General features: G+C 35.2%; 4 protein-coding genes across 5 annotated transcripts; 1 reads left to right on the top strand and 3 right to left on the bottom strand.

The window, feature by feature from the left end:
• On the bottom strand, positions 1-4349 carry LOC137832556 (uncharacterized). Its single transcript, XM_068640770.1, has 8 exons — positions 4045-4349; positions 3645-3774; positions 3193-3306; positions 3012-3065; positions 2568-2614; positions 1576-1686; positions 357-411; positions 1-266 (listed from the first exon to the last, which is right to left on the bottom strand). The coding sequence occupies exons 1-8, from the start codon at positions 4144-4146 to the stop codon at positions 250-252; spliced, it is 630 nt and encodes a 209-aa protein (XP_068496871.1). The 5' UTR covers positions 4147-4349; the 3' UTR covers positions 1-249.
• A 2301-nt stretch (positions 4350-6650) lies between these two features.
• On the top strand, positions 6651-10038 carry LOC137832555 (uncharacterized). The gene is made up of 3 exons (XM_068640768.1): positions 6651-7107; positions 7769-8217; positions 9402-10038. Exons 1-3 carry the CDS (start codon positions 6943-6945, stop codon positions 9808-9810), a joined length of 1023 nt encoding a protein of 340 aa, XP_068496869.1. The 5' UTR covers positions 6651-6942; the 3' UTR covers positions 9811-10038.
• Positions 10039-10292: 254 nt separating this feature from the next.
• LOC137832554 (homeobox-DDT domain protein RLT1) lies at positions 10293-21086 on the bottom strand. Of its 2 annotated transcripts, XM_068640766.1 has the most exons (18): positions 19972-21086; positions 19464-19880; positions 18634-18713; positions 16850-17266; positions 16645-16734; positions 16371-16535; positions 16043-16265; positions 15866-15966; positions 15448-15534; positions 15191-15343; positions 14935-15090; positions 14513-14722; positions 13765-14436; positions 13138-13686; positions 12214-12837; positions 11981-12085; positions 11630-11893; positions 10293-11348 (listed from the first exon to the last, which is right to left on the bottom strand). In XM_068640766.1, exons 1-18 carry the CDS (start codon positions 20147-20149, stop codon positions 10578-10580), a joined length of 5262 nt encoding a protein of 1753 aa, XP_068496867.1. In that variant the 5' UTR covers positions 20150-21086; the 3' UTR covers positions 10293-10577. The 2 variants fall into 2 exon arrangements, with proteins under 2 accessions (XP_068496867.1, XP_068496868.1); XM_068640767.1 differs by lacking the exons at positions 19464-19880; positions 19972-21086 and adding an exon at positions 18803-18903.
• A 1787-nt stretch (positions 21087-22873) lies between these two features.
• On the bottom strand, positions 22874-23749 carry LOC137832553 (protein DMP4-like). Its single transcript, XM_068640765.1, has one exon. It carries the CDS (start codon positions 23600-23602, stop codon positions 22967-22969), a length of 636 nt encoding a protein of 211 aa, XP_068496866.1. The 5' UTR covers positions 23603-23749; the 3' UTR covers positions 22874-22966.
• Positions 23750-23953: the final 204 nt, after the last annotated feature.

Below are 23953 nucleotides of genomic sequence, written 5' to 3'. Positions count from 1 at the left end.
TTACTCAAATAGATTAAAAACTAACACATTACTAAAAAATAGTTGCTCTTTTGTACAAGTTTTCTGTAAACAAAATTTCTTTCTGGTCAAGTAGTATACTTGTTTAAACTAAACATTTACAAGGAGGTAGAGAAATTAGCATAAAAATAAAACCCAAATACGGTTAACGTACAATTTGAACTCCCAACCTGTTACATTACAGAAGGTATAGCTGTCACGGGAGGAGCAGAACTTTCTCCATACAGCTATTTAATAGATTGGTTCATCTGCGATAGTGGAAAATATTTGTGTAAAGTGATTACACTATTAAAATGAATGTAAATGATAAATGCAATGAGAAAGTAAAGTGACAATACCGTCCCCGTCATCTACATCATTGTAATCATCATCGTCATCGTCAAAATCTATATTCTGCAAAATTTTAATTGAGTTAGATACTTCAATATTTTACTTTTTCTTTCAAACATGGAAACGAAAAACACAGCCTAGCAACCGTATGCTAAATAAGATAAGACAACATACAGGCATAATAAGAAAGAAGAGGGAAAACAGTGAAATAAATACCCTTCAAACTACTACCATCAGAACCTCCCCCAACCCAACTGATAAAAATTTACATGAAGTGATAGATTCCCTATGCCGCCACCATGTCAAATTAAGCAACTACCAAAATCTAATTTAGTAACAAATCATTGAATGCTGAAAAAAGTTCATACCACCACCTGTTGTCGAAGGAAGGAAGAAAGTGCAATAATATGTGAAAGCAAATTCCAAATTCATAGAATTCACTTCTATAATTTAAAAGAAACCTCAAAAATCTGAAAGGAACAACAAGATAGACCAAACATCGCAATTCTCATCATCTAGTTGTCTTTTCCCTTCAAAGGTCAAATTATTTTCTATTGTTTACTTCCCAACTGCTTGAAGAGCATAATATGAGTAACATTTGAACAGATGCCAAGTTTGATATGGAATCCACTTAAAATTTCAAAGAAACCTCCCAAAGCATTGAGCAAGCATAAGATAGACTAAATCCTTGATGTTCCTATTTTCTAATTCTCTTCTCCAATCCTACTATTTTCTTCTTTTCAATTTTATATTTTTGTATGGGGTCAGAAGGGGCAGAGAACCATTGTGGATAGCTAATGAATCATCAGTTGGATCTGCAGGACCACACGCACTCACAACACCCAATTTTCCAATTATATTTATGCAAATGAGAGACACTTAGTTTCTCCTACAAAGAAGGGGGAAAGATCAAAGATGATATGCTGCTACAGCTAAAAAACTTGCTTTCATTATCAACTTATGTGTTATCAGTATATCTAGTTAAAAAATTCAGGTAATGCTCTAACCTTGACTCCATTCAACAAAAAGGTTTGAAGATAGACACATGAAACCATATAAATGCAAGTTTTTCATGGTCAAAAGCTGGGCAGGTTTAGTTTTTTCCATCTTTACCTTTGTCTTCAATTTGAAAATTTTGCTGGGTAAGTTTTTGTGACTAAAATGTATTATTAGAACATAGAGACAAATAGAAATTTTAACACATCAAAGAAAAGGCTATAGCGGAACCTGATTATAATCATCATCACTCATATCTTCGTCATCCTCCTCTTCTGCATTTCCATCTCCATCTTCATCTTCTCCTTCTTTCTTTTCGGTTTCTTCGGTTTCCTCTTTTCCCTGCAGGTGAAACCATCATCAACATATTTCACTGGAAAAGGAAAGGTAGTCCAAAACTAACATAAAAAAAACAAATACAATATTCATGTGGACCAAATGCAATCTTACTCCCAAAACTAATGATCTAGTTTTCAACATTCCTTGAACTTAGCTAATGGAGAGTTGCATCAATGGGAGTAGTGGTGATGGTGGCAGTAACAATGATAGTGGATGCAGAGGTAATAAATTGACGGAAACAATGAAGAAAGGGATATTAATGGGATTAGCACTGGTGGTGACAGCAATTATGGTGTTGGTGTCAAGTGACAAAGGTTGTGGCACTGTTTGCAATGATGGTGGCAATTATAGTGGCAAGGTGAAAGCAGAAGGGGAGGTTTTTAAAGGAACCAAACTGAGGTTGCAGTAACTTATTTCACCATATGTGAGGATCCGAAACTGCCTCTTAATAATTTGAGCTTCTTTCAATTTGAAATCTTAGGATCTAGAAGAACTGAGGATATATTCAATTAGTGATAGCTCAATTCCTTGAAAATGCTATCAGGAATTGAAATTTTGATTTTACAATATATTCCAAGCCAGAAATTAAAAATTGTAGGTTCCAATTACATTCCAAAGGCCACAGAAAACCTTAATGTGTACAGAAAGTGATAAGCATCCAAGTACACGGGAACCTACCCTCAAAAGCTAATTATTATAGGAAAAACCTTAAATTCTTTACCGAGCATCTTATAATAACCAAATATTATTCAACATGGACATAGATACCCCTTAACACCCAAACCCCTATAATTAGTATGTTGCGATGAAATGAATGAAAGTGTTAGTGTCTTTGTTAGCACACACACATACACAGAAAATAGTTTTAAACATAGGTGCTTTACCTGGTTTGTTTTCTCTTGTTGTTCAAAGAAATCCATTTTCTTCATCTCTGTCACACAAACATCTTTATCAGTCTAAAGAGAAACCAAGGGCTTACCATCATTATTATAAGTAAACAACGATCCACTTTATAGATGTAGATAATATCCCAAGCAAGTTCCATAAAATGTTTCTATCAAATAAATAATAGTTTCAACACCGTAAGCTATGAAGCATTTATACAACGATATTACAATCTATAATAGAATGCTGCATTCATAGTACATATAACAATCAGAAGAACAACACATGCAATTCTTGAGTAATGAGAATTTCATAAATCTCTCTAAAGAGAGTGGAAGTTGTTTACAAAGATTAAGCTTGTTTTGAGCTAACCTCATAAATTCAGAATGTATTCACAATAGTGATTTAACCACATAAAAGGAGAAAGGTCATGATTACTAAACCTGACTCTGGGTTCCATCGAAACTTTTTTCGTTTTGACGCCCGCTTGGTTTTACCTGAAAACACCAATTTAAGTTTAAATTATTTGCTAACATGAACCTTAAATGCATAATAAAAAAACAGTAGGGTTTTTTGAATGTAAAATATAACCACTGCCTTCACAGTCCATTCCATTATTCATACCTTGAACCAACTCCGGAGGAAAATCATTGAACGTTAACACTTGTGACAGAGAGTCACGGGTAAAATCGTTCTTCTTCTTGTCAGAAAATCTATCTATGTGCATCGTTTGCCGCTCTGTTGATAAAACAAGAAAATTAACCCAAAAAAAGAAAGTATGCCCGTTAGGGAATGAAGGAGGCTGATATTTAGGATAAATATGGTTCAATGAAAGCGTAGAAAATGTTTTAGAAATAGTATGTCTGGCTGTATGATGGTGTAAACCTGCTCATTCCAGGAACCATTTCATTACCAGCTGGTGTAGGAAGCATAATTTGGCATTATAAGCATATCAGTTTGTCACAAGATTTTCTCTGGTTCAGATTCTTTACACAATAATATAATAATGAACTGCAGTAAAATGATTTAGTTATACCCATGTCACAATGCACATGTAAAGACAACTAAATGCTTACTCTTTGAGGTTGTCTCCTCCAAAAGATAAGGAGAGGCTTTCCAGTAATTTTGTAGCTTGTTACTCCAATTAAGCAACTTTTTGGTATTAGCATCTATCTCACCTATTTTAAACTCAGGCAAAGTAACATCCTGCATCATCGGATAGACGGTGACAAGCAATGAGCATAGGCACTTGATTATGCAGACAAAAAAGAAACATAGAAACATACTCTTTATTTGTCAGTTTCAAATTTACTTTGAGGTAATTTTGAGGTTTTAATAAACAAGAACTGAAAAGCTACAAATCATTTATAGTATAGGTCCTAACATTTGAACAATCACAAAAAAGAAAACAAAAATTGGTGAACTATTAGGGTATGAATGAATTAATATAAACAAATGAAACAAAAAAAAAAATACCTCAGGAAAAAGATCGAATGGCACTTGAGAAGCAAATGTAGTAAACCCACCTCCTCGTCCCCATCCCCCCCGCCCTCCTCGTCCTCGCCCTCTGCTCGCCATCTCCACTCAAAATCCAATTCCAAGTGCAGATGTGTCCACAACAAAGGAAGAATTTACAAAACAACAAAACCTGTTTCGTTGATGGCCGACGGTGGAGGAAGCCAAGGGAGGTGGTGGTGGCGATGGCGGCGACGCTGTCTGTGATGCTGATTGTCGAGTAAGTAATTCTTTCTCTTTACTGTTATGTGAATTTAACGAATAATTTGTAATTCAATATTTGATTTTGTTTTTATCTAATTTTTAGAGTTTAAAAACCATGACTCGTTTATCATTTATAATTTTACTTTTTATTATAATGTAGAAATAAAATAAAACTAAATTAAAAATATTAAAAAAATTAATTAAAATAAATATTATTACATTTCTTAATTTTAAAAGAAACTTTAAACACACTTAAAAAACTAATGGAGTTACTTTAAGAAACTAATTATTTATTAACCATGGTATTTTAATAATATTATCTTTCATTAATGTGTAAGATGTGTATGTTTGTCCACACTTTTTTAAGGTAGAAAAAACCCTTAACACAATTTAACAAATAATTATCAAAACATCAGCACTAAAAAACAGTTAAAGTTAAATTGTACAAAGGAAAAGGAAAAGTGTATAAAAAATTCAATTATAAAAACGTGTGATTTTTATTAATCGTTATTATATATGTTATTTATAGATTTTGGATTCAAAATAAAATAACTGTTTATCTTTTAAAATTGTCAAAATAAGTATGATAAGATAGAGAAAAAGTCTATTGGATTGGATCTAACTTTATTTTTTATTTTTCTGGAATTTTTTGTGTTATTCTACATTAATTTTGATATATGAAACAAATTTTAATAGGCAAATTTTCTTGTGCACCTCCATATCTTTCTCTTATATTTTTTTTATTTTTTTATTTATTTTAATAATATTCTTAAAATATTTATAAATATGATAAAGAGTGTAGTGTTTTTTTCAATTTTAAGTTATGATAATTATTTGTAATAAGTGGTTGGTGATTGAAATAAGTTTTATGATATGTTTATATTGTTCTTTCGTTAACATCTCACCCATCTAAATAATAAAATTGCTTTATGAAACATTGTAAAAAAAAAATGTTGCTATAGAAGGAGGGTATAGCAGTTTCAGGAGTACAACTGAGATTTAGTTAAAGAAAATGAGGTTATTTCATTTATATTTATTTAATTTTTTTTAAAAGTTAAAATTGATTTTTTTATAATTATTATGAAGGTGCATATGGAATTGAAAGGAGAATTTATCATTTTAATATTTTAACTTTTATAGTATATTTGTTTTCAAGGAAGAGGAACGAGGAAGAGAATGTTTTTTCTGTTAGATTTTATATTTTCTTTACTATATAATCATTATAGATTATTGATATATCTTTAAATTTCCTTTTCCACGCTGAAATCACCTCAAAATGGGAAAATTGGGTAGATGTTCATAATTGTCTAGAGGAAAGTGTGGGAGAGAATCAATTTTTTATTTATTTTTTATAGTAATAAATCAATTTCAATTTAGATTGAAATGTTTTAATTAATATATGTTTATAATCTGTATTTAGTTTTTATTATTTTTCTCACTTTTAAATGATTATATATTTTTCCGCTTTGAAAACGATATATATTTTTGTTTATTATCTAATTAATTTTGCTTTTATTTTCCTATTCCTATTTGATTTAATCAGAGGAGTGATAATGGGATCGTATCATGTTTTGATTACATTTACAGTTGAGAGAATAAAAATTTACAGAAAAAATAAAGTTTTTTCAAACCAGTAAAATTAATGGCAACATGTTACAAAAAAAAGTATGTTAAATATATACTACATTTTGAAAGGTTAAAAAATCTTAATTAAAGATAATTATTTTAAAAACTAGCTTAATATATAATATTAACGTTATAAATATCACAAAAATATTAAGAAACCACTAACCCCAATTTACCTATTTTAGGTTTTTTTTTTTTTAAATTAAGTATCATAAATTTGAAAAAGTTTATGTAACGCACGAAATTCACCATACATCTACAGTCAATGTTAAAAATAAAATATTATTAAAATATATATTAAAATGTAAAATTAAATTTACATATATTATAGTATAAACTTAAAAAAATCCTTCATTTCATACAATTACAGATTTAAACAATTAAAGTTATTAGAAATGTATAAAAATATAAATAAATTGGGTATTTTAGAGAAAAAAAAGAACCTTATGTGTGTATATATATTTACTAGCAAAAATAATTATGTTATTTTGCATAGAGTTAATATTTATTTTAGTTTGTACGAAGAAATAAAAAAAAAATTAATGTAAGGTTTGAAATAAATGTAAAAATTGATGTGTTTATTTTCCTAGGAAGTGATAAGGTGTTATAATGTAACTATATTGTGGCCCCCACCTTAGAACAACTCTTTATCTAAAACTCTTTTTACGGTTCTACCCTTTTGGTTTAATGGTGCATTATTGTACCCTCTATTCAGTGTGTGTACCATTTTGTAAATCAATCTCATCAGATCTTTTAGGCTCGTGTATCGCATGGAGATATATTATGCAAATAATATAAACAGACATAAAATTTGATTAAGTCAGTTTCATAAAAATAAAAACAAAAATCCAATTTTTAAACACAGTTGACGTAAACCCATATATAATGATCAAAAGTTAAAGAAACAAAGGGTTCTTAAACAAAAAAGTTATCTCCTCAAAATTTTGCACAGTTTATGTTTAAGAATTGTTGATGATCAGATAGGTTGAGGCTGAAGAAAGAGAAGAGTGAAAAACGGGGAGTGAATCTATGGGGATGGACTACTATGGGATTTTGGAGGTTGACAATAATGCCTCAGATGAAGAATTGAAGAAAGCTTACAGAAAGCTTGCAATGAAATGGCACCCTGATAAGAATCCAACCAATAAAAAAGAGGCTGAGATTAGATTCAAACAGATATCTGAAGCCTACGAGGTAACATCATCAATGGTCCTTGATTTGCTGTGTCGGTGTGCTAAAGATGATAGATTTAGATCCTAGGTTTGATTTCAGTCAGTGTTATTCTGCCTTGGTTAGTTGTGTTTTCCCACCTTCAGTTTCTTGTCCATGATGTTGATCCTTCCTTTCAGTTATTGGACAAGCCTTGACCTTGATTTTGTGTTAAACCTTGGTCACGGTTTAACTGCACTTCGATGATACTGTTCCTTGTTTGACTTCAGTTTCTGTTCATTTGTTTCTAATCTTGTCATGATGATTCAATATTCTTGCCAATTTTATTTGTTCTATTTTGCACTCGGTGATGGTTGATCGATCATCTGAATTGTAACTTTTCACGGTTTTATGCATCCTCTAGATTGCAGGGGCAATTACAGTAGTGTATGGTTAAAGTTTTGTATAGAGAAGTTTGCTGACTCAGTTAATTGTTTGCCACATAGTTACTTTTGTTTGTTCTAGGTAACTCACACGGTTGCTTGGGTGCAAGCAAACTGCACGCTTGTTCACATACTAAGTTGTGGAATCCTTTTATGTTTGTTTCAATTATTCATCTCTCTCCTTCAGTCTATTTTTCTTTGGGAGGCTGTGTGAACTGTGAAATGAATATGGTATATCGGTTTAGTAAGTTGGTTTGATGCAGGTTCTAAGTGATCCCCAGAAGAGAGAAATTTATGATAGGTATGGAGAAGGTGGCCTTAAAGGTGGAATGCCAACACCGGATGAAGGTACAGCTTCCTTCTTCCGAACTGGGCATGGCCCAGCACCATTTAGGTTCAATCCCAGAAATGCAAACAACATTTTTGCGGAAGTGTTTGGGAGTTCACACCCATTTGGAGGAATGGGAATGGGGTTTGACTGTGGTGGCAGAGGCAGAGGCAGAGGCATGGGCATGAGGGGAGGATCGTGGGTATCAAGGTCGTTTGGTGGAATGTTTGGCAATGACATGTTCAGAGAGGGCAGACCTATGAATGAAGGTCCACGCCGCAAGGCTCCTCCCATCGAAAATACATTGCTTTGCAGCCTTGAGGAGCTCTACAAGGGGAGTACCAGAAAGATGAAAATCTCAAGGGAAATTGTACATGCAAGCGGGTAAGTTTTCATTGCCTGTCATTTCAATTTACAACAATTTATACGTGAACCTTCTCTTAACTAAATGCCATGAACAGAATGAGTTCTGTTGTTGGGTTGGAACTAAAATTTTGTTGTGTTTATGACATTTTTATCCAAGCCAAAAAAATATGTGATTGCTACTTTAGATAGTTGTCTGTTAGATGTCTTGATTTGTTGTATTTCCCCTGCTAATTCTTCCCCTCCTTTCTTTTCGGTCAATGAATTCTTGTGGTTGGGTAAGGATTGGTGTACAAACTCATTGCTACAATCTTGATATGGTCACTGCAGTTGGCCATTACTCATTGTTGGCTCCGAAGGGTGACTGATTGAACATTAATTGGGATAAATATAGGAACGGAAATAGGCTAAGTGAGGTCAAGGTCTTGCCAAGCTTGGCTTGATCTGCTTTATAATCTCCTGACCCCTAAGTCTGGTCTGTTAGCCTTTTACAAGTCTTTTTTTAGCTGCAGCTTTTATATGTGCCTCCTGACTTATTAGTCTGATAATCTTTCAGGGTATGTTGTAAACAAGTTGTAAATATTAGGCTTACAAGTTAATAAACGAATACTAAACAAGTCAATAAGCTGACTGGCTAACAAACATGTCACACTAGAAATGGTTAAAACCATGAAAGCATATTGCATTTTATAGCCCTTACAACCAGCTCAAGTCAGATATTTAGTTGATAAAATATTGTGTTAAATAATAATATTTTTCATTAAAAATATATTTGAAGTTTTCTTGAAAGCTCACAACTGTAACATATTTTAACTAAATTATTTCTTAAAAGATTGGGACAAACCAGACTCTAAATGGGTCAAACTGCGAGGCTATGACTGTCAATTTGACATATTTCCACCAGCAATGAGTCCATACCCATTATGCAACACCTTTTCAGGTTGGAACTTTGGGCTGGGGCTGCCACTATCAATTCCTAAACACACTTAAAGGGTGAAGATATGCATGAGAGTGATTTTGACTTTCAATTTATCACTCAACTGTGCAAAGTGTGCATACCAGACTCCCTCGGCTACTCTTCTGTTTGAGCTCTGCAATTTGTTCTCAATGACAAGAAACAAAAGCTTATTCTTTCACTTGTTGTGTGTGCCATATAAGCAAGCAGTCACATTGATAATTTCCCTCCTCTACATTTGTGTTTGCAGGACAGTTTTTCCTGTGGAGGAAATATTGAACATTGAAATCCAACCGGGCTGGAAGAAGGGAACTAAAATCACTTTCCCAGAGAAAGGAAATGAGCAGCCAAATGTCATTGCAGCTGATATTGTGTTTATTATTGATGAGAAACCTCACGGCATATTTACAAGAGTTGGTAATGATTTGGTTGTGACACAAAAGATATCACTTACAGAAGCTGAAGCTCAACAAGGCTACACCATCCAACTTACAACTCTAGATGGCAGGGGCCTGAACATCGCCATAAACAACGCCACTGATCCAGATTACGAAGAAGTCCTCACCGGGGAAGGCATGCCAATTTCCAAAGATCCTTCGAAGAGGGGTAACCTTAGGATCAAATTCAACATCGAAATCCCAGACATAGTTGGTGCCTGAGTGGAAAGCCAGAGTTAAGAAACTTCTGGCACCATAAGAGTGCCAAAACTGTTGCAGAGTGTATCTAGTGTATAATAATAATAGTCTTTGGTGTTCACATTCTTCCCTTCTTTTTTTTCCTCTTCTTTTAGATGGTATGTGACTGGTGAAGTTTGTGAAATGCTGCGGAATTAACACCCGGCATATTAGATCGAGGTATAATATTTTTTAAATTATTGGTGACAAAGAGTACTTCAATTGTGCGGTATCAATGACTGTTAAATTAATTCTAAAAAACTGTGATTCGAAAAATGATCATGAAATGTGTTAGAAAGACACAAACATAATGTAAAATGAGGTGTGCGGATCAGACGGCTTGTGGTGTATTAAAACACCACAGGGTTAAGTACCAGTTAAAGTGGTTGATATATTTTAGATTTGATTTTTAATTTCTTCATTATTTCGGAGTGAACAATCATTTCAGTTAAAAAAAGTCCAAACAATAAGATATAATAAACATTTATTAATTAATGAGTGTCTATTACAAAGAGGGGAGAAAAAATTACAAAAACAAAATGAGGTTGGCAACTACTAAGCCCTCTGCTTCAAGATTCTTAAAAATACAAGGCTCCATTTTGCATGGATAATATACACTAAATCTAATCTACCATAAACTCTTCAAATCATGACATGACTTGGAGCTCAGGTGTTTGTAAAGCTGCAATATAAAAAATGTAACGCAGCCTTCAGGTGCGAATCCCTTCATTGAGAAATTAAAAACGGATGTTCTAATCGGAAGAATCTTCAGACAAAGCTGAGTATGAGCCTCCAACATTTACTACCCTATTTCCCATGCCATCTGAACCCTCACTCATAACATCTGCTTCTGAATCCTCCTCTTCATTCTCTTCAATTCCATTGTCATTGTCATCTTCAGAAGCATCCACATCTTCATCACTCATTCCAACCAAATCCCTACTCCATCTGTTGGGGGGAACACCGTTAAAACCTACCTCCCAGTTTCCTTGATCATATTCCACAGCCTGAGTATGGTCATAATCAGATTCTACCTCTTCAGCACTATTACTAACGTCAGCAGCAACCCCAATGTGCACCGGAGTCATTGGACTTGCCTTTTCTCTATCCCATTCCTCATCCAAATTTTTCAATGGTTCTCTATCAATCTTGGAGCTATGACTAGCAGTCGTATGGCCCAGCAACAAATCTTCAACAGCTCGCTTTCCCACTCTCCGCTTTCTTAGTGTTCGGCGACCTCGTCCAGCACCTTGTCCCTGTGTTCCTCGTGCCTGCTGTTTTAATTTGTGACTCAGATTGACAGTGACCTTAGCATTCTTCCGACCACCATCTCGTTTAGAATTGTACACTCTTTTAGCCAGTTTTTTGCCTCGTCCTGGTTCATTAGTCCCTCGACTACGTTTATTGCCATTTCGTACAATTTTCTTAGGAACAGATTTATCTTTAGTGAATTCATCGTGGTCAAATTCTGCTGGTTCAACCTCCCTATTAGATTTCAAGTGAGTGTATCTTGAAGGAAACCTCTGCCAAAAGCAAGTTAAATGCATTAATTTGTCATCACAATGTCATGAAAATTTTACAGATAAAAAGATCCAGACACTTGAAATATGACAAAAGGAACGTAAATTTAGGGGAACGTAACACCCAATCTGTTTCTAGTCTGTCAGACACAAAAGCTCAGCATCAGCGTTCAGATAAAAATGAAAAGCTGCTGCACAGCTTATGCATAGAAAAACTTTAATGACATCAATCCTGTCGCATAAGACTAAAAGCAATATAATATAAAGGAAAATTTAAGACTCACTATGTATTCTCTTGCTTCTTTTTCCTCAGAAGGCTCAAGTCTTTCAGGCTTTACATAGCTGATGGATGAATCAATCTCAAAAAGTCTGAGAGACAAAGCTGCAGTCGTTAGTGGAACCCATGGAAGCACTGCAACAGATTCAGGATCAGTTGAAGGCTGCCCAGAACATTCTGGCATACTGCTTGATCCCAACAATTCATCTGTTGTAGAGAAGTTAGATGACAGAAAATCTCGCCGTAGTGCTTTCTCAAATAGGGTCAATATCTGCAGAACATAGGTTAATTCACTCGTCTGAGTAGGCATATAATTCAGATCTACAGAAGCTAGAAATTTAAGAATTGAAAGGGGCACCTGTATAAGTTCCTCAACAGAAGATGATTTGCTCAACTTTACACCCCAGTGCCTCCTAATATCATCGGTCCAATTTGTTCCAAATGCTTCAGATAGAACAGATACCTGTAAATAAAATGTGAATACAATTCAAAGTCAAACTAGCAGGACAAAAATAAGAAGGCACAAAATGAAAGCTTATAATTTAATAGAAAACAGGGTTCAAGATGAAAGCAGAGTTACCATCAACTTACCTCCATACAAGCCAACAGGACCTTAAGCAATCTTGTCCTCAAGGGAAGAGAGTATTCCAAAGTATAATTATCTTTGGATAACTTGTCTCGACATTGAAATGCATGCTTAGAAAAATTAAAGCCATTATTTGAGGGAAAAGTCCGGTGGCAGGAACTGCAATGAGAGTCTTCAACAAAACAAAGATCGAGACAGGTATCACAAATGTCCATCTGAGGTTTGCATCTCTTTACCCCATGTTTCATTGCACATAAAACTGATGAATTATAGCATTCTTTCCACAGCCACTTCTGAAAATCTTGATACCTTCTCAGGGCAGCTTTCTTCTCACTCTCACTTTTCCCAAGCTCAATTTTGAAGGATGACGAAGTTTCAGATGTATCAGTGTTCAAGTCATGAAGGGTACTGCTAGGACTGTCAGATCCAGCATTGTGGTCAGGGATAGAATATGGTTCATTAGCTTCAATTTTAATAGAAACTTCGCCTTTGCTTCCATTTTTGGTACAATGTGCATTCCTCTTTCGAATATTTTCTTTAAAGGAATTCTCAATCTTTTGCAACATTAAGCGCAAATGAGATTCCCTGAGGCCACGTGAATCCAATGATGTCAAAAGAGAATCAAAGGCCTGCAACAAAATAGATAGTAACGAAAAAATGAAACTTTGATAAAAACATACAAAATAATTACCAAGAATAATACAACAGGCAAGCAGATGTTAGAATTTAAAAAGGCTATCCTCATTAATTCCATTCGCTAATGATCAGATATTGATCAGGATGTCTAAAAGAAGACTTGATGTGTCCTAAGACCTAACATACATGTCATTAAAAGCATGCAATGGAATATAATAAACATGTAAAACAATTTACAATTTAGTTTATCAACAAAGTACAGATCATCTCAAGGAAAATACAGTATAAGTTACCTCTTCAGAATCAATAAGCCACCACTTGCCATCATGACATTCAACAAAGATCCTGCCAGAACCAGGATCATTGCTAGAAGCAGATGCAACAAACTGCCAATATCGATTACGTCTGCGATCTTGGCCAAGGGGTAAAGACCTGTAGACATACATCTCCTCTGCTAGGTGGGCAAAATAAGATTTCAACTGTGAACGTGACCTTTTCGAATATTGTGCAGGTACTTGAGTCTGAGGGATGTCTGCACCAGTACCCGTGCAAAAATCTTGAACTGATGAGGACTTCTCCATAGGCATGCTCAGTGCAACAGGATCTCCTTTTCGGTTTTCTGCAGTGCTGGGTGATGCTTCATTATTGTTAATATTAATGTCAAGCATTATTGGGCTTTGGTTTCCCTCCACAGTTGGATATGTGTATTGTGTTTCAACTTTATTCCCAGTAAGAGATGGAAAATCTAATTTACCAATATTATCATCTTTCAGACGAACTTTATCTATCTGTGCATCTGCCCACATTTGTTTCTTCAGAGCATTTGCTGATTCCAGTCGATCCTAAAAAACTCACCATGTCAACTTAAAAACTATAGAAAAATAAACTTAAGGTACACTTTAAATAGAAAAGATATTAACCTCAAGGACAACACGGATTGAATTTCCTTCATTTGCCACACCAACCAAAGCAACAAGAGCTTTTAGACGCTCCTCTACGCTGAGAACAGAATATTCTCCTTCTGCAAGCCCAAGAATCCAGGACTCTCCAGATATGCTTTCATCAATTTCCATATTATCTTGATCAATGTTGCCAGCATTTAAATCTCCACGAGTAACAGATCTGGTGACAGAACTGGGACAATCAGCATCCGTGGAACCATTCTTAGGAAAACAGGGTAGATCTGTATCAAACTCATTTCGAAGAAGATCTATGTTGTGATCCAAATTTTCTTTTCCATTTGATGAGCAAATGTTTGTGTCCTCATACTGTTCAGAATTTTGGTTTGCACTAGAAGGATTCACTAAATCCTCATCTTCAGGATCCTCATCAACTTCATCACTTTCTGACTCCTCTTCTCTTTCAACATCATCGGCGTCTTCACCAGCAAGAAACCCATTTTCAAATATCTGAATTTTCTTTCTTGCTTCTGTAAGAATGGAGTCAGCATCAGCAGGATCCTTTCTGAATGCATCTCGTACACAATATGTTGATGGAGCTATTCTTTCAAACAATTTAGTGTCTCTTGTCAAAGCAACAGATATCGATGCTTCAGGTGTCTTGCTGGTTGTTAGGTCCCGAAGACCAGATTTCTGACAGGAAATGAAACATAAGAACAAATTTGACAGTTTTAAAAAGAGCACTTGATAAAAAAGATAGACAGTTCACCTGAATTTTTTCTGCAAGCTCTAGTACTGTCAAACCCTTACTACCCTCCAGTGAGAGAACATGAAAAGCTGCAAATTTAACTGTTCCAGGAGTTAACCGGTGCCTTGATCTTCGGGGAGCCAACAGACCTCTCTCTTGCATTTTGGCCACAGCACTTTCAGCTGCTGAACCATTACGAAGTGTAGAAATGATATCTACACCGCTTTTCCCCTGGAATATCAAATACATTTTGAACCACTTAATCAATCAGAGTAAAGTAAGACAAATAAATATGTTGCCTAAAACAATTGCAAAAATAATGAATGCTCAGTGAACTCAAATGATAACACAAATGTTTCGGCCTATGGGCACTAAAATATCGCAGCATTCATTTAACATAAGACCTTGATCTAAATATTTATATACAAATAAAGAAAGTGAACCTCATCTTTATCAATTGTGTATGACCATGCAATACTTCTTTTCTTCAGATGCGGTCCTAATCCTGCAGAGAGTGCTAACTGTCGGAAAATTTCTGGCCATGTCAACTGATTCAAGTTCTTCTGCCAATTTCGTATGTCAAAACCCCATGCATATGCCTAAACCATAATAAAGACAAATTTGTCTAAGTCAACAGTCTCAGGCAAAACTAATATGTCTCAAAAGGAAAAATAAAATTCAAGATATATATCAACTTACTCCTTCCACAATCTCTGGATGGCCACCTCCAGGATTAGCAGCTCCGTTCTGATTCATCCCCAATCCTGTAGAAGGTGTTCTTGCAACATCTTCAATGTCCTTTATTATCACCTTGAGAAGAGCAACATGTATCTCCCCCAGCAATCTAGAATCCTGCAATCAAATTGTTTGAACAGAACACACATAATAAGCAAGAAGTGCACCAAATTCAGTTCATCTGCAGTAGAAAATCAATAGCAAAGGTCAGATTTACTCACATAGTCATGAAATGCCTGTACAAACTCATCAAGAGTAAAAGGCCATAAATCAAGAACATCTGCAAAAGTAATCAAGAACCTCCAAACCTGAAATAGAGCAATAGAACACAGCTTTCAGACTTTAAATTCAGAATCCTCATTTTCTTAAGCTTAAAAACAATAAAGAACAACATAAATGATCTCAGAATAACATACATGCAAGCTTAGCATAAATAACCTTCACTATAATATACAGATAGATGAGCAAATTTAACCAAACGTTTAAAATCATGGACTACTATAAACCAATGTCAGAAACTGAGAAAGAGTAAAATTCCCCTTCCCCCTTTGGGCAGTACCAGAGCAAGAGATAACTGGTTCAGAGCAACATTAACATACACTGCCATATAATGATGAAAGAATGGAAATTAAAACATACCATGAGAAGGTTGCCAACATTCTGTTCTGAGTTGCTCCAAGGTTGGATAGCAAATGGTTTTCTCAGCTTTACACTCTTGGGTGGAAATACACACAATGAATCTACAGTACAACATGAATTAGTAACAGAACCCAATTATGTAACATTACAAAGAGCAACATCATGATAATTTCTCACCCCTAAATGATTCAAGGTTTTGCAAAGTATCAAGATCAATATGAATAATAGAGGAAAGCCCCTTGCTTGCAGCAGCCAACTCCATCAATTCCAGTTGTTCATCCTCAATAAGCTCCATAGATTCTTTAGCTATTCTCCGAGCATTTGCCTTCTCAAGTGCAGCCTTCCTCCTTTCTTCCTCTTTCTCTTTGCGGATCTCTTCTTTTTGCCTCCTTTTCTCAGCCTTTTTTTTAGAAAAGACAGCAAGAAAAAAGAGCAATGTACATTAAAAATCCAGATGTTTGAATATTTGCCAATGGATTTAATCTATAGGGTTTAAAAAAATTACTCTCAAATGTTCTCTCAACAAAAATTTCTCCCTTCGCTCCAGTTCCCGCCTTTGCTCACGTTTCAATCTTTCCTCTTCTCGCTGTTTCTCACGCAACAGCCTCTCTTCTTCCTTCCTTCTCTCACGATCTTGCCTTTCCATTTCCTTCTTCATTCTCTCTTCACTCTGAAAGGGAGAGGGGAAGTAGAGGGTTAGCTAAAGAGAAGCGGATGTCTTTTAATCTCTATAACATGTGTGGTGGCAAGCAAAATTTGTTTTAATAAAACATTAAAACCTTTCGTTTGAGGTTATCTTGTTTCTCAAGCTCTTTCCGCATCCTCATTTCGTAGGCTTCAACTTCCTTCGCAACTCTGGCTTCATCAATCTACATAAACAGTGTCAAAAATGTATATCATCCTCTGCAAGAAACATTGTTTTAACCTAGCCACGGAAAATGACAGAACAATACTTAACAAAAAATTTACAAATTCAATTAATACCTTCCGTTTCCTCTCCATCCTCAATACTGCATCATTATGAGATACTTGCCCACCAGGTAAAGCATATGGAATTTCTTGTCCAACAATTGGGTGATCAGTAGTATAGTGGGAGTTCATAACAGTATTAGTTGTGTTTATGTGAGGTTCCCTTTTGGGTACAATATCATTTTCTTGAGGGGGAGATGGATAGGGAATCACTTGTTTGTCCTGTGGTTGAGACAAAACACGTACACGAGAAGAATGACTTTGGGGAGCATGAATTCTAGGTTGTTGTTCATTTCCAAGGGGAAAAGGAGTTCTTGCCGGACCCTCCATTGGTTCATGTAAATGGGGGAGGTTTATTTGTCCAAAAACATCAGATCTAATGCCAGACTGGCTTGGAAGAAAGGGATATTCATGGAATGTCCTTGTTATTGCCTGAAATGGATTCCATTTAAAACCAAAATCCCTGACTAAAATAAAGAACAAACAGCATACAAAGGGAATACCGAACTATACATGTGCATTAAATTCATTTATTCCTTTCACTTTCACACAAATAAAATCCAAGTAAATGATAGAGTTTAAAGTACTAATATGCCCAATAACACAATTTAAGCTGATAGTACTAACATGCCATTAGGGAAAACGTGAAAAACTAAACACCAAATGATGCAGGAAATAAAAAGGAATACCATTATATACAGACATGAAGGAAACAAATTTTAAAAAGTGTGCCAATCTTGATAACTAAATCACACAATCACGATTAAAAGAAGGGTTTTCATTTAACATGTACCTCAATCATAGTTATCAATTTCAGACAGCAGTGTGTAAGAACTGACACCAAATATGCTCTAAGATAGAGCATAGCAGGATGAAAGCTATTTAAATTTTTTATAAATATATATAATCAATATTAAGTACAATACATAATTAACTATAAAATGCTCCAAAAAATCCCAAATTTCATGGCATATTCAGAATTATCTAAAAAATCATAGATCTTGAGCAAAACATGCAAGTAAATAACACAAGTGAACAAAAAGTAGCAGGAGACAGTAAAAGTTACAGATAAGTAAAGAGACTAACAGAGAACAGACATGACCTACTCTTTCCAGAAGAGAAGGATGGACAGCACTGGCAGTGGCCTGTGATGCAGTGATCTATGGCAAAGATGAAAGGGAGGATTAGGGTTTTACCTTTCTAGATCTGACCAAGGCTAAATGTCATTTTTATACTAGAGCACAAGCAACATTGGGTTAACATCCCCCATCAAGATTGCACCACTGTTGTATGCAACAGAACCACAATCTGGATGCCATGACCATAACAACAAACACACTTCGAAATGGCTACTCCACGAAAGATTGCACATGATTAATAACCCAGAGCTCGATACAAGACTAATTTGATGGGATACTGAATTTTGGGCTTAAGCCCAATTATTGGGATGAAAAGGACAATAATCAATTATTGGATTCAGGTTGAATGAAACCAATGATCTGGAAGGTTTATTCCAGAAGCCAGAAAAAAGATAGACTGGGAGGAAGTTAGGAAGAACACTGAGGTGCCAAGTTTGCCACCGAAGGAATTATGGGGTGTTGAACGGACAGTGTTACTTTAGAGCAATGTTGTTATTTGAGAGCCTTGAACTCAGGTTGATGACAGATGAGCTTGAATTGAACTTCAATTTTAAGTCAATTCCAGTGGTAATATACAGTTGCTTCCTTTTCTGAATACTGTGTCCTACCATAACTTTACAGACTAAAACACAAGAAAGTTATAGCATAACGAAAACCAACCTTATTTGTCCTAACATCATGTCTTTCGTACATTTTATTTTCATAGGCAAGACTAGGCCGCTTTTGAGGATCTGTAACAGCTGCACCAAAAGAAAATACTAGAAGTATAAGTTGTCAAACAAGGCACATGCACCCATCACAAACGATTATTCATCAAGTAAACCCTCACTTTAGTATCTAATAATATTGCATGCATTTGTCCTTTCAGTCGCTTTAGTAAAACTGCACATTGGTCCCAAAATTTGGAAACATTCATCCTTGTCCATAAAAATGTAATGTCCAATGTGGATGGTGTACCACAAATATAGCAACTAAAGTGGAGATTAAGCAAAGTTATCAACTAGAATGATCAACAGATACTTATCAGACAAAAATGAGAGTTCATTCATTAATCATCAGCAACTTATAACATAAAAGTAATGCTTCTTAATATTCTTAAGGTTGAAAAAACAGTCATAAAGATGACAAGCAAAGCAAAATAAGAACATTACACCCCTCTTTCTGATGATGCACTTAAACTGAACACCCAAGAAACTGGGTTATCCCATTACCGCTTAACAAAATAAAAGCCACATACATATCAAAAATTGAAACTCCGTACTTAACATCAATATCATGAAACCTAAGTACTAACATACAATGAAAAACCAATAAACAAAGCCTGCAAGACAAGTTTGGTAAACAGTTGAATTGCATATCCCATAAAACCCCAAAAAATAGAAAAACATATAAACAGGAGGTAAAAAGAAAACACAATATTATACTTTGATAGCGTTCACTAAATTCAACCCAAATACACAACCATCCACCCAAAGAACCAAAGACCATACCTAAGGGTGCCCCAAATGCATCTGGTGGCAACGGATCAAACTCCACTCCAAGAATAGGTCCATCTTCCCTCAAAGGCTCCCCCAACTGAGCCTCCACACAAGCAATTGCTCTAAGCTCCATTATAGTCTGTGGCGACTCATAGTACCCCCGAGGCACCACATTCCTCAACTCCGAACGGGTAAACGGACTGGAGCCTGAACCGGACCCGGATCCGTATTCAGGACCCACTTCAGAAGCCAGCTTGGGCTCCTCAACCGGAGAATCAGGTAAAGCCGCCGCCTTACGCGGCTTTTTCGACGGCAACTCCTTCTTGTCCTTCAACCGCCGGTGACAGAACCACATCTGCAACTGCCGATCGGACAAACCCAACTTCTCAGACAACTCTGCCCTCATCATCTCGGACGGGTAATTCTCCACTAACCAAAAGAATAAAAATTTAAAAAAAAAATAAGTGTACAACAAACCTACAAATTGAACAAGAAAACAGAAAGGCTAACAACAACGAACCAGCATAAGCTTTCTCAAGCGTTTCAAGCTGAAACGGCGTCTTCATCTGGCGCTTTGGCTTGCTCTGACCCTCACTCGAATTTCCAAATTTGCTGTTACTTTCATTGTTATTGTTGTTGTCATTGCTGTTTTCTTCCCTCTTGACCTCGTTGTTCTCTGCCTCTGCCTCAGCCTCCATGGATCGAGATCGAACCACTTTTCCCCTTCAAACCCTAAGAATCCACAACGAAGCCACAAAAAGAAACACAACCACGCAGCACAGAGAGGAAAGGGAAATAATTAGGGCAACTGAATGGAATCGATTTTAGTGTTTCTTTGTTTTTATTTATTTTTGTCATCTCTTTTTCTCTTTGGAAATCAAAATTTCCGTGATAGTCAAGGAATGGAAAGGCACAGAATTATTATCCTTTGATGAAAAATAAATAAATAGCAACACGATAATTTAAATTGGAAAGATAAAAAGAAAAGCAGCGTGTAATAAGAGATTGAAAAGATAGAACAATGAAGATGAAGAATAAAAGAACAAATAATAAAACAATATTAATAAAAAGATTGATAATCCATAAACAAAAATAATAACCCAACAACAACAGTTCCTCTTTCTTGACTACTATAACTCTTCTGCCACCTTTCATAATAATTTCTTGTAATTATTAATTACAATTACAATAATCTGTTTTTCTTCTTTTCTTTTCTTTTCTTTTTTATGAACGAACGGTGTGATCCTCTGATGCTCGTGTCAAACAGGAGGGCCAGCTAAAAAACAAAACCGAAGCCGAAGAACGAAGAGTGTCCTTTTATTTTCTTTTGTTTATGTTTCTTAATTCTGTTTTTTTTTTATTAACCAAAATGAAATGTTTCTCTCACTGCGTGTGTTTGTGTGCATCACTTTCTCTCCCCCACGTTGTTTTAATTCGATGAACTTTTTATTCTGAGGTTCTTTCTTTCTTGTCTCGGGTTTGATTTTTCTTTCGTTGAATTTTCTTTTGATTTTGTTTTTCTTTTTTTTCGTATTACTTTAGTTTTGGATGTAAGTTTGGTCCATTGGGGGAATTGGAGAGAGAAGAATTACTGAATGTTGTTGTTCAAGTTGGTGGGTTGGATTGGTTCTTTACAAAGATGATTTTGTTTCCAAGCCTCAGTTTTGGTGATTCGGTATCTTCGGCGTGCTATGATCGAATGGATGTTTAAGGTTTGTGTTTTTGTGGGGCACATTCTAGTTCCTGTGCCTTCCACACATCATTAACTTGGGCTTCTTTTTGGGCCTGCGAGATCAAGATTCTCCACTCATCAAATCTTATCAATTTCTTCCTGCACCATATTATTTAACACATTCATTCAACATAAAATTTAAAAATAGTTCATTTACATTAAGTACAATGATTCAAAATTAGATTTTCTTAGTCTTGGATTATTAGTTCATGACAACATCACACATGTTAGTTGGTATGTGGAGGACTCTTTCTAAGTTCTTGAAATTTGTTGAATTTGTTCATGCTTAGATGTGATATAAATGGGAATATTCAACTAATGGTCAAAGAAATTCATAAAAAAAAAAAGAAACTAATGGTCAAAGGGAGAAAAGGGTTTAACTAACAAATGTTTGACAGTGTGGCTGGTCAAGTCAAAGGGAACAACCTTGCAGTAAGTGGTGAGTGAAAAACTCTAAACCCTATTTAGGCAAAAAAAATCCTTTTATTATTGTAAAATCATATTGGTAGAAAATAAACGACATCCTTAATATTGCCAAATAACTAACACGTGATTGTTTTAAATAGTACATGTGTTCTCTTGAAGAGGCATCTTAAGTTTAAATTTCATTTGTGAAAAACAAAAATCTCTCACCATGGAAAATTAATCTTACTATATTGCAAAATTATCTCCCAAGAGTCTCCAATAGTCTCCCATGTTCTCCCATACATGCTTCTACTCAAAACATTTAAAATAAACCTTACCAAACAGAAAATGGCATGTCAAGAGATCAATTAAAAACACTAAGCAATTGTAAAACAAAATAAACATTGTCACAAAACATTAAATTAACTTGTAAATGTAAATACTTAGTGTTGCTTAAATTGGTTGGTTGATACGATATAAAATATATTTAAAAAAAAAAGTTTAAAATCATAAAATTATTTATATTTTTTTTTATTAAACAAATTTTAAAAGAAAAAAATAATTAATATCGGTTTAGTAAACACTAAATTATTTTAATTAAAAAATTAATAATAAATTATGTTGGTTTAACCAATACTATTTACGAGTGGGTTTACAAAAATCAATCCTAATAAACTAACGGTAATCCTATCAAAGTGACTTCGTCTGTTTTGGTCTTCTAATCTTCTCGATCTTTAGGTGTGGCGATATCCGGTTGTTTTTTTCCTCTCTTCAAGCTAAATGGGAGTATTTGCGAAAACATTTTGACGATTAAGTCAGTCTGAGTACAATATGCAGGTGAGTTGTGAGTGAAAAATTACCTTTGGTTTTGGATCCCCTCTAATATTTATATTTTTTTGGATGAGTCTCAACTGTTATTTGCTTGCATGTGGGTTCAAAAGAGGACCCAACTACTTCTTAATCATGGTTTACCATTGAGTATGACTTAATTACACGTTCGGATTAGGAGAGTTATTCGAGCTTCTCGACAATTTGGTAGGACAACCACTATCAAGTTTTTTTGGCTGAATACTTCTAAATCTTAATTAACCAGTTAATTCTTGTTATTAGGTACAGCACCATTGAAGGAAACATAATTTTTACAAGGTAAGATTCAATCCATTGAAGAGTGGTTCCAAGAGTCTATTCTTCATTGAAAAGGAAAACAGACTTGGCGTAGAATTTTGCTTTTGTAATCAAGACAGTACTTATAAGTTATAACCAATGGATCAATGGAGAACTGCACTGAAAACAAATAAATTGAATAATATCTAAGTAATGAATTTGGAGTGGATATATGTAATTTGTTCCAGACACAAGACAGAGACATAAAAGATTATTAATTTGTTGAAAGGGGGAAGCCAATTCCATGTCTCTGTGTAGGAAACGCAACAAAGAACATGCTGCCCAAAACGCCAATTCCCACTGGCAATGCTGTGAGGATTTCCTGTATCTCAGTTGAGGGTGCTGGAAAGAAGCAATTCACAACATTTTGATCAAACAACGCAATTGCTGCAAACACCAAAACTGACATCACTGCATGCAAAATATCTATGAACTTGAGGCAATATTTTGCAGCAAGTTGAGGTGGAAGGGTGGTGGATCCATCGATGACCCACAAGCCCCTCAGGGTGGCAAACCCATAGCAGATATTCCCCTTGTTGTCTCTGAAGCTATCAGTTAAACATAACAGGAAGCACGATGCAGCACAGAGAGATACAAGTGCAGCAGTCATGGCCTTGGTCACAGAGTCACAGTTGCCAACATTTGTGAAGATCGGGGACAGAAGTTGGAAAGCAAGAACAGTGCCTGTTGGTAAAAGGTTGGCCAAATGAGCAGTGCTCTGAAATGTCTGACTAATGGCTTTCTGAATCAGGTTCCTCTCTGCTTCTGGGACCTCACTGTTTCTCATGAGTGGCACCCTTTCTTCATCCTCTTCATTCCTAGAATCATCACTTTCTATTTTGATGTCCATTGCTTGTTGAACCTTTTAGCAGCCTCTGATGCTTCTCTGAAATGGCGTGTATCTATATAGCTCAGCATATTTGAGTGGCACCAAAGAGAAGGAAAGTAAAGGAAGGGAAGCAAGGTTTGTGATTACTTGCAAGGAACACAAACCAAACTTCACACAACCCCTTTCACGAGATTCCTGGAAGAGAGTTAGTTAGAAATAACTCATGCTTATTAATGCAAACCTTTGCAGAAATTAAGAGTAGGATAAGGTTACTGTTTCATGGGATTTTCTTACACGTTTGTTGCAATCTCTTCCCACAATTCATATAGTTTTAGAAATATTTCTCTCACTTATCCTCACATTTAATACACT

The sequence above is a fragment of the Phaseolus vulgaris genome, chromosome 6 (genome assembly GCF_000499845.2).
Source record: "Phaseolus vulgaris cultivar G19833 chromosome 6, P. vulgaris v2.0, whole genome shotgun sequence".
NCBI classification, from domain to species: Eukaryota; Viridiplantae; Streptophyta; class Magnoliopsida; order Fabales; family Fabaceae; genus Phaseolus; species Phaseolus vulgaris.
This window is presented reverse-complemented; position numbering and strand designations above follow the sequence as displayed.

Excerpts from the sequence above, each read along its gene's own strand:
- LOC137832556 (XM_068640770.1), bottom strand. The coding sequence starts at position 4,146 with ATGGCGAGCAGAGGGCGAGGACGAGGAGGGCGGGGGGGATGGGGACGA. Across the intron at positions 3,775-4,044 it reads CATTCGATCTTTTTCCTGAG|GATGTTACTTTGCCTGAGTT; the intron begins GTATTTTTTTTT and ends CCGATGATGCAG. Across the intron at positions 3,307-3,644 it reads GGAGGAGACAACCTCAAAGA|AGCGGCAAACGATGCACATA; the intron begins GTAAGCATTTAG and ends TTTTATCAACAG.
- LOC137832555 (XM_068640768.1), top strand. The coding sequence starts at position 6,943 with ATGGGGATGGACTACTATGGGATTTTGGAGGTTGACAATAATGCCTCA. Across the intron at positions 7,108-7,768 it reads AGATATCTGAAGCCTACGAG|GTTCTAAGTGATCCCCAGAA; the intron begins GTAACATCATCA and ends GGTTTGATGCAG. Across the intron at positions 8,218-9,401 it reads GAAATTGTACATGCAAGCGG|GACAGTTTTTCCTGTGGAGG; the intron begins GTAAGTTTTCAT and ends TTGTGTTTGCAG.
- LOC137832554 (XM_068640766.1), bottom strand. The coding sequence starts at position 20,149 with ATGGAGGCTGAGGCAGAGGCAGAGAACAACGAGGTCAAGAGGGAAGAA. Across the intron at positions 15,344-15,447 it reads TACAGGCATTTCATGACTAT|GATTCTAGATTGCTGGGGGA; the intron begins GTGAGTAAATCT and ends ATTTGATTGCAG. Across the intron at positions 11,349-11,629 it reads AAGAAGCAAGAGAATACATA|AGGTTTCCTTCAAGATACAC; the intron begins GTGAGTCTTAAA and ends TGCTTTTGGCAG.
- LOC137832553 (XM_068640765.1), bottom strand. The coding sequence starts at position 23,602 with ATGGACATCAAAATAGAAAGTGATGATTCTAGGAATGAAGAGGATGAA.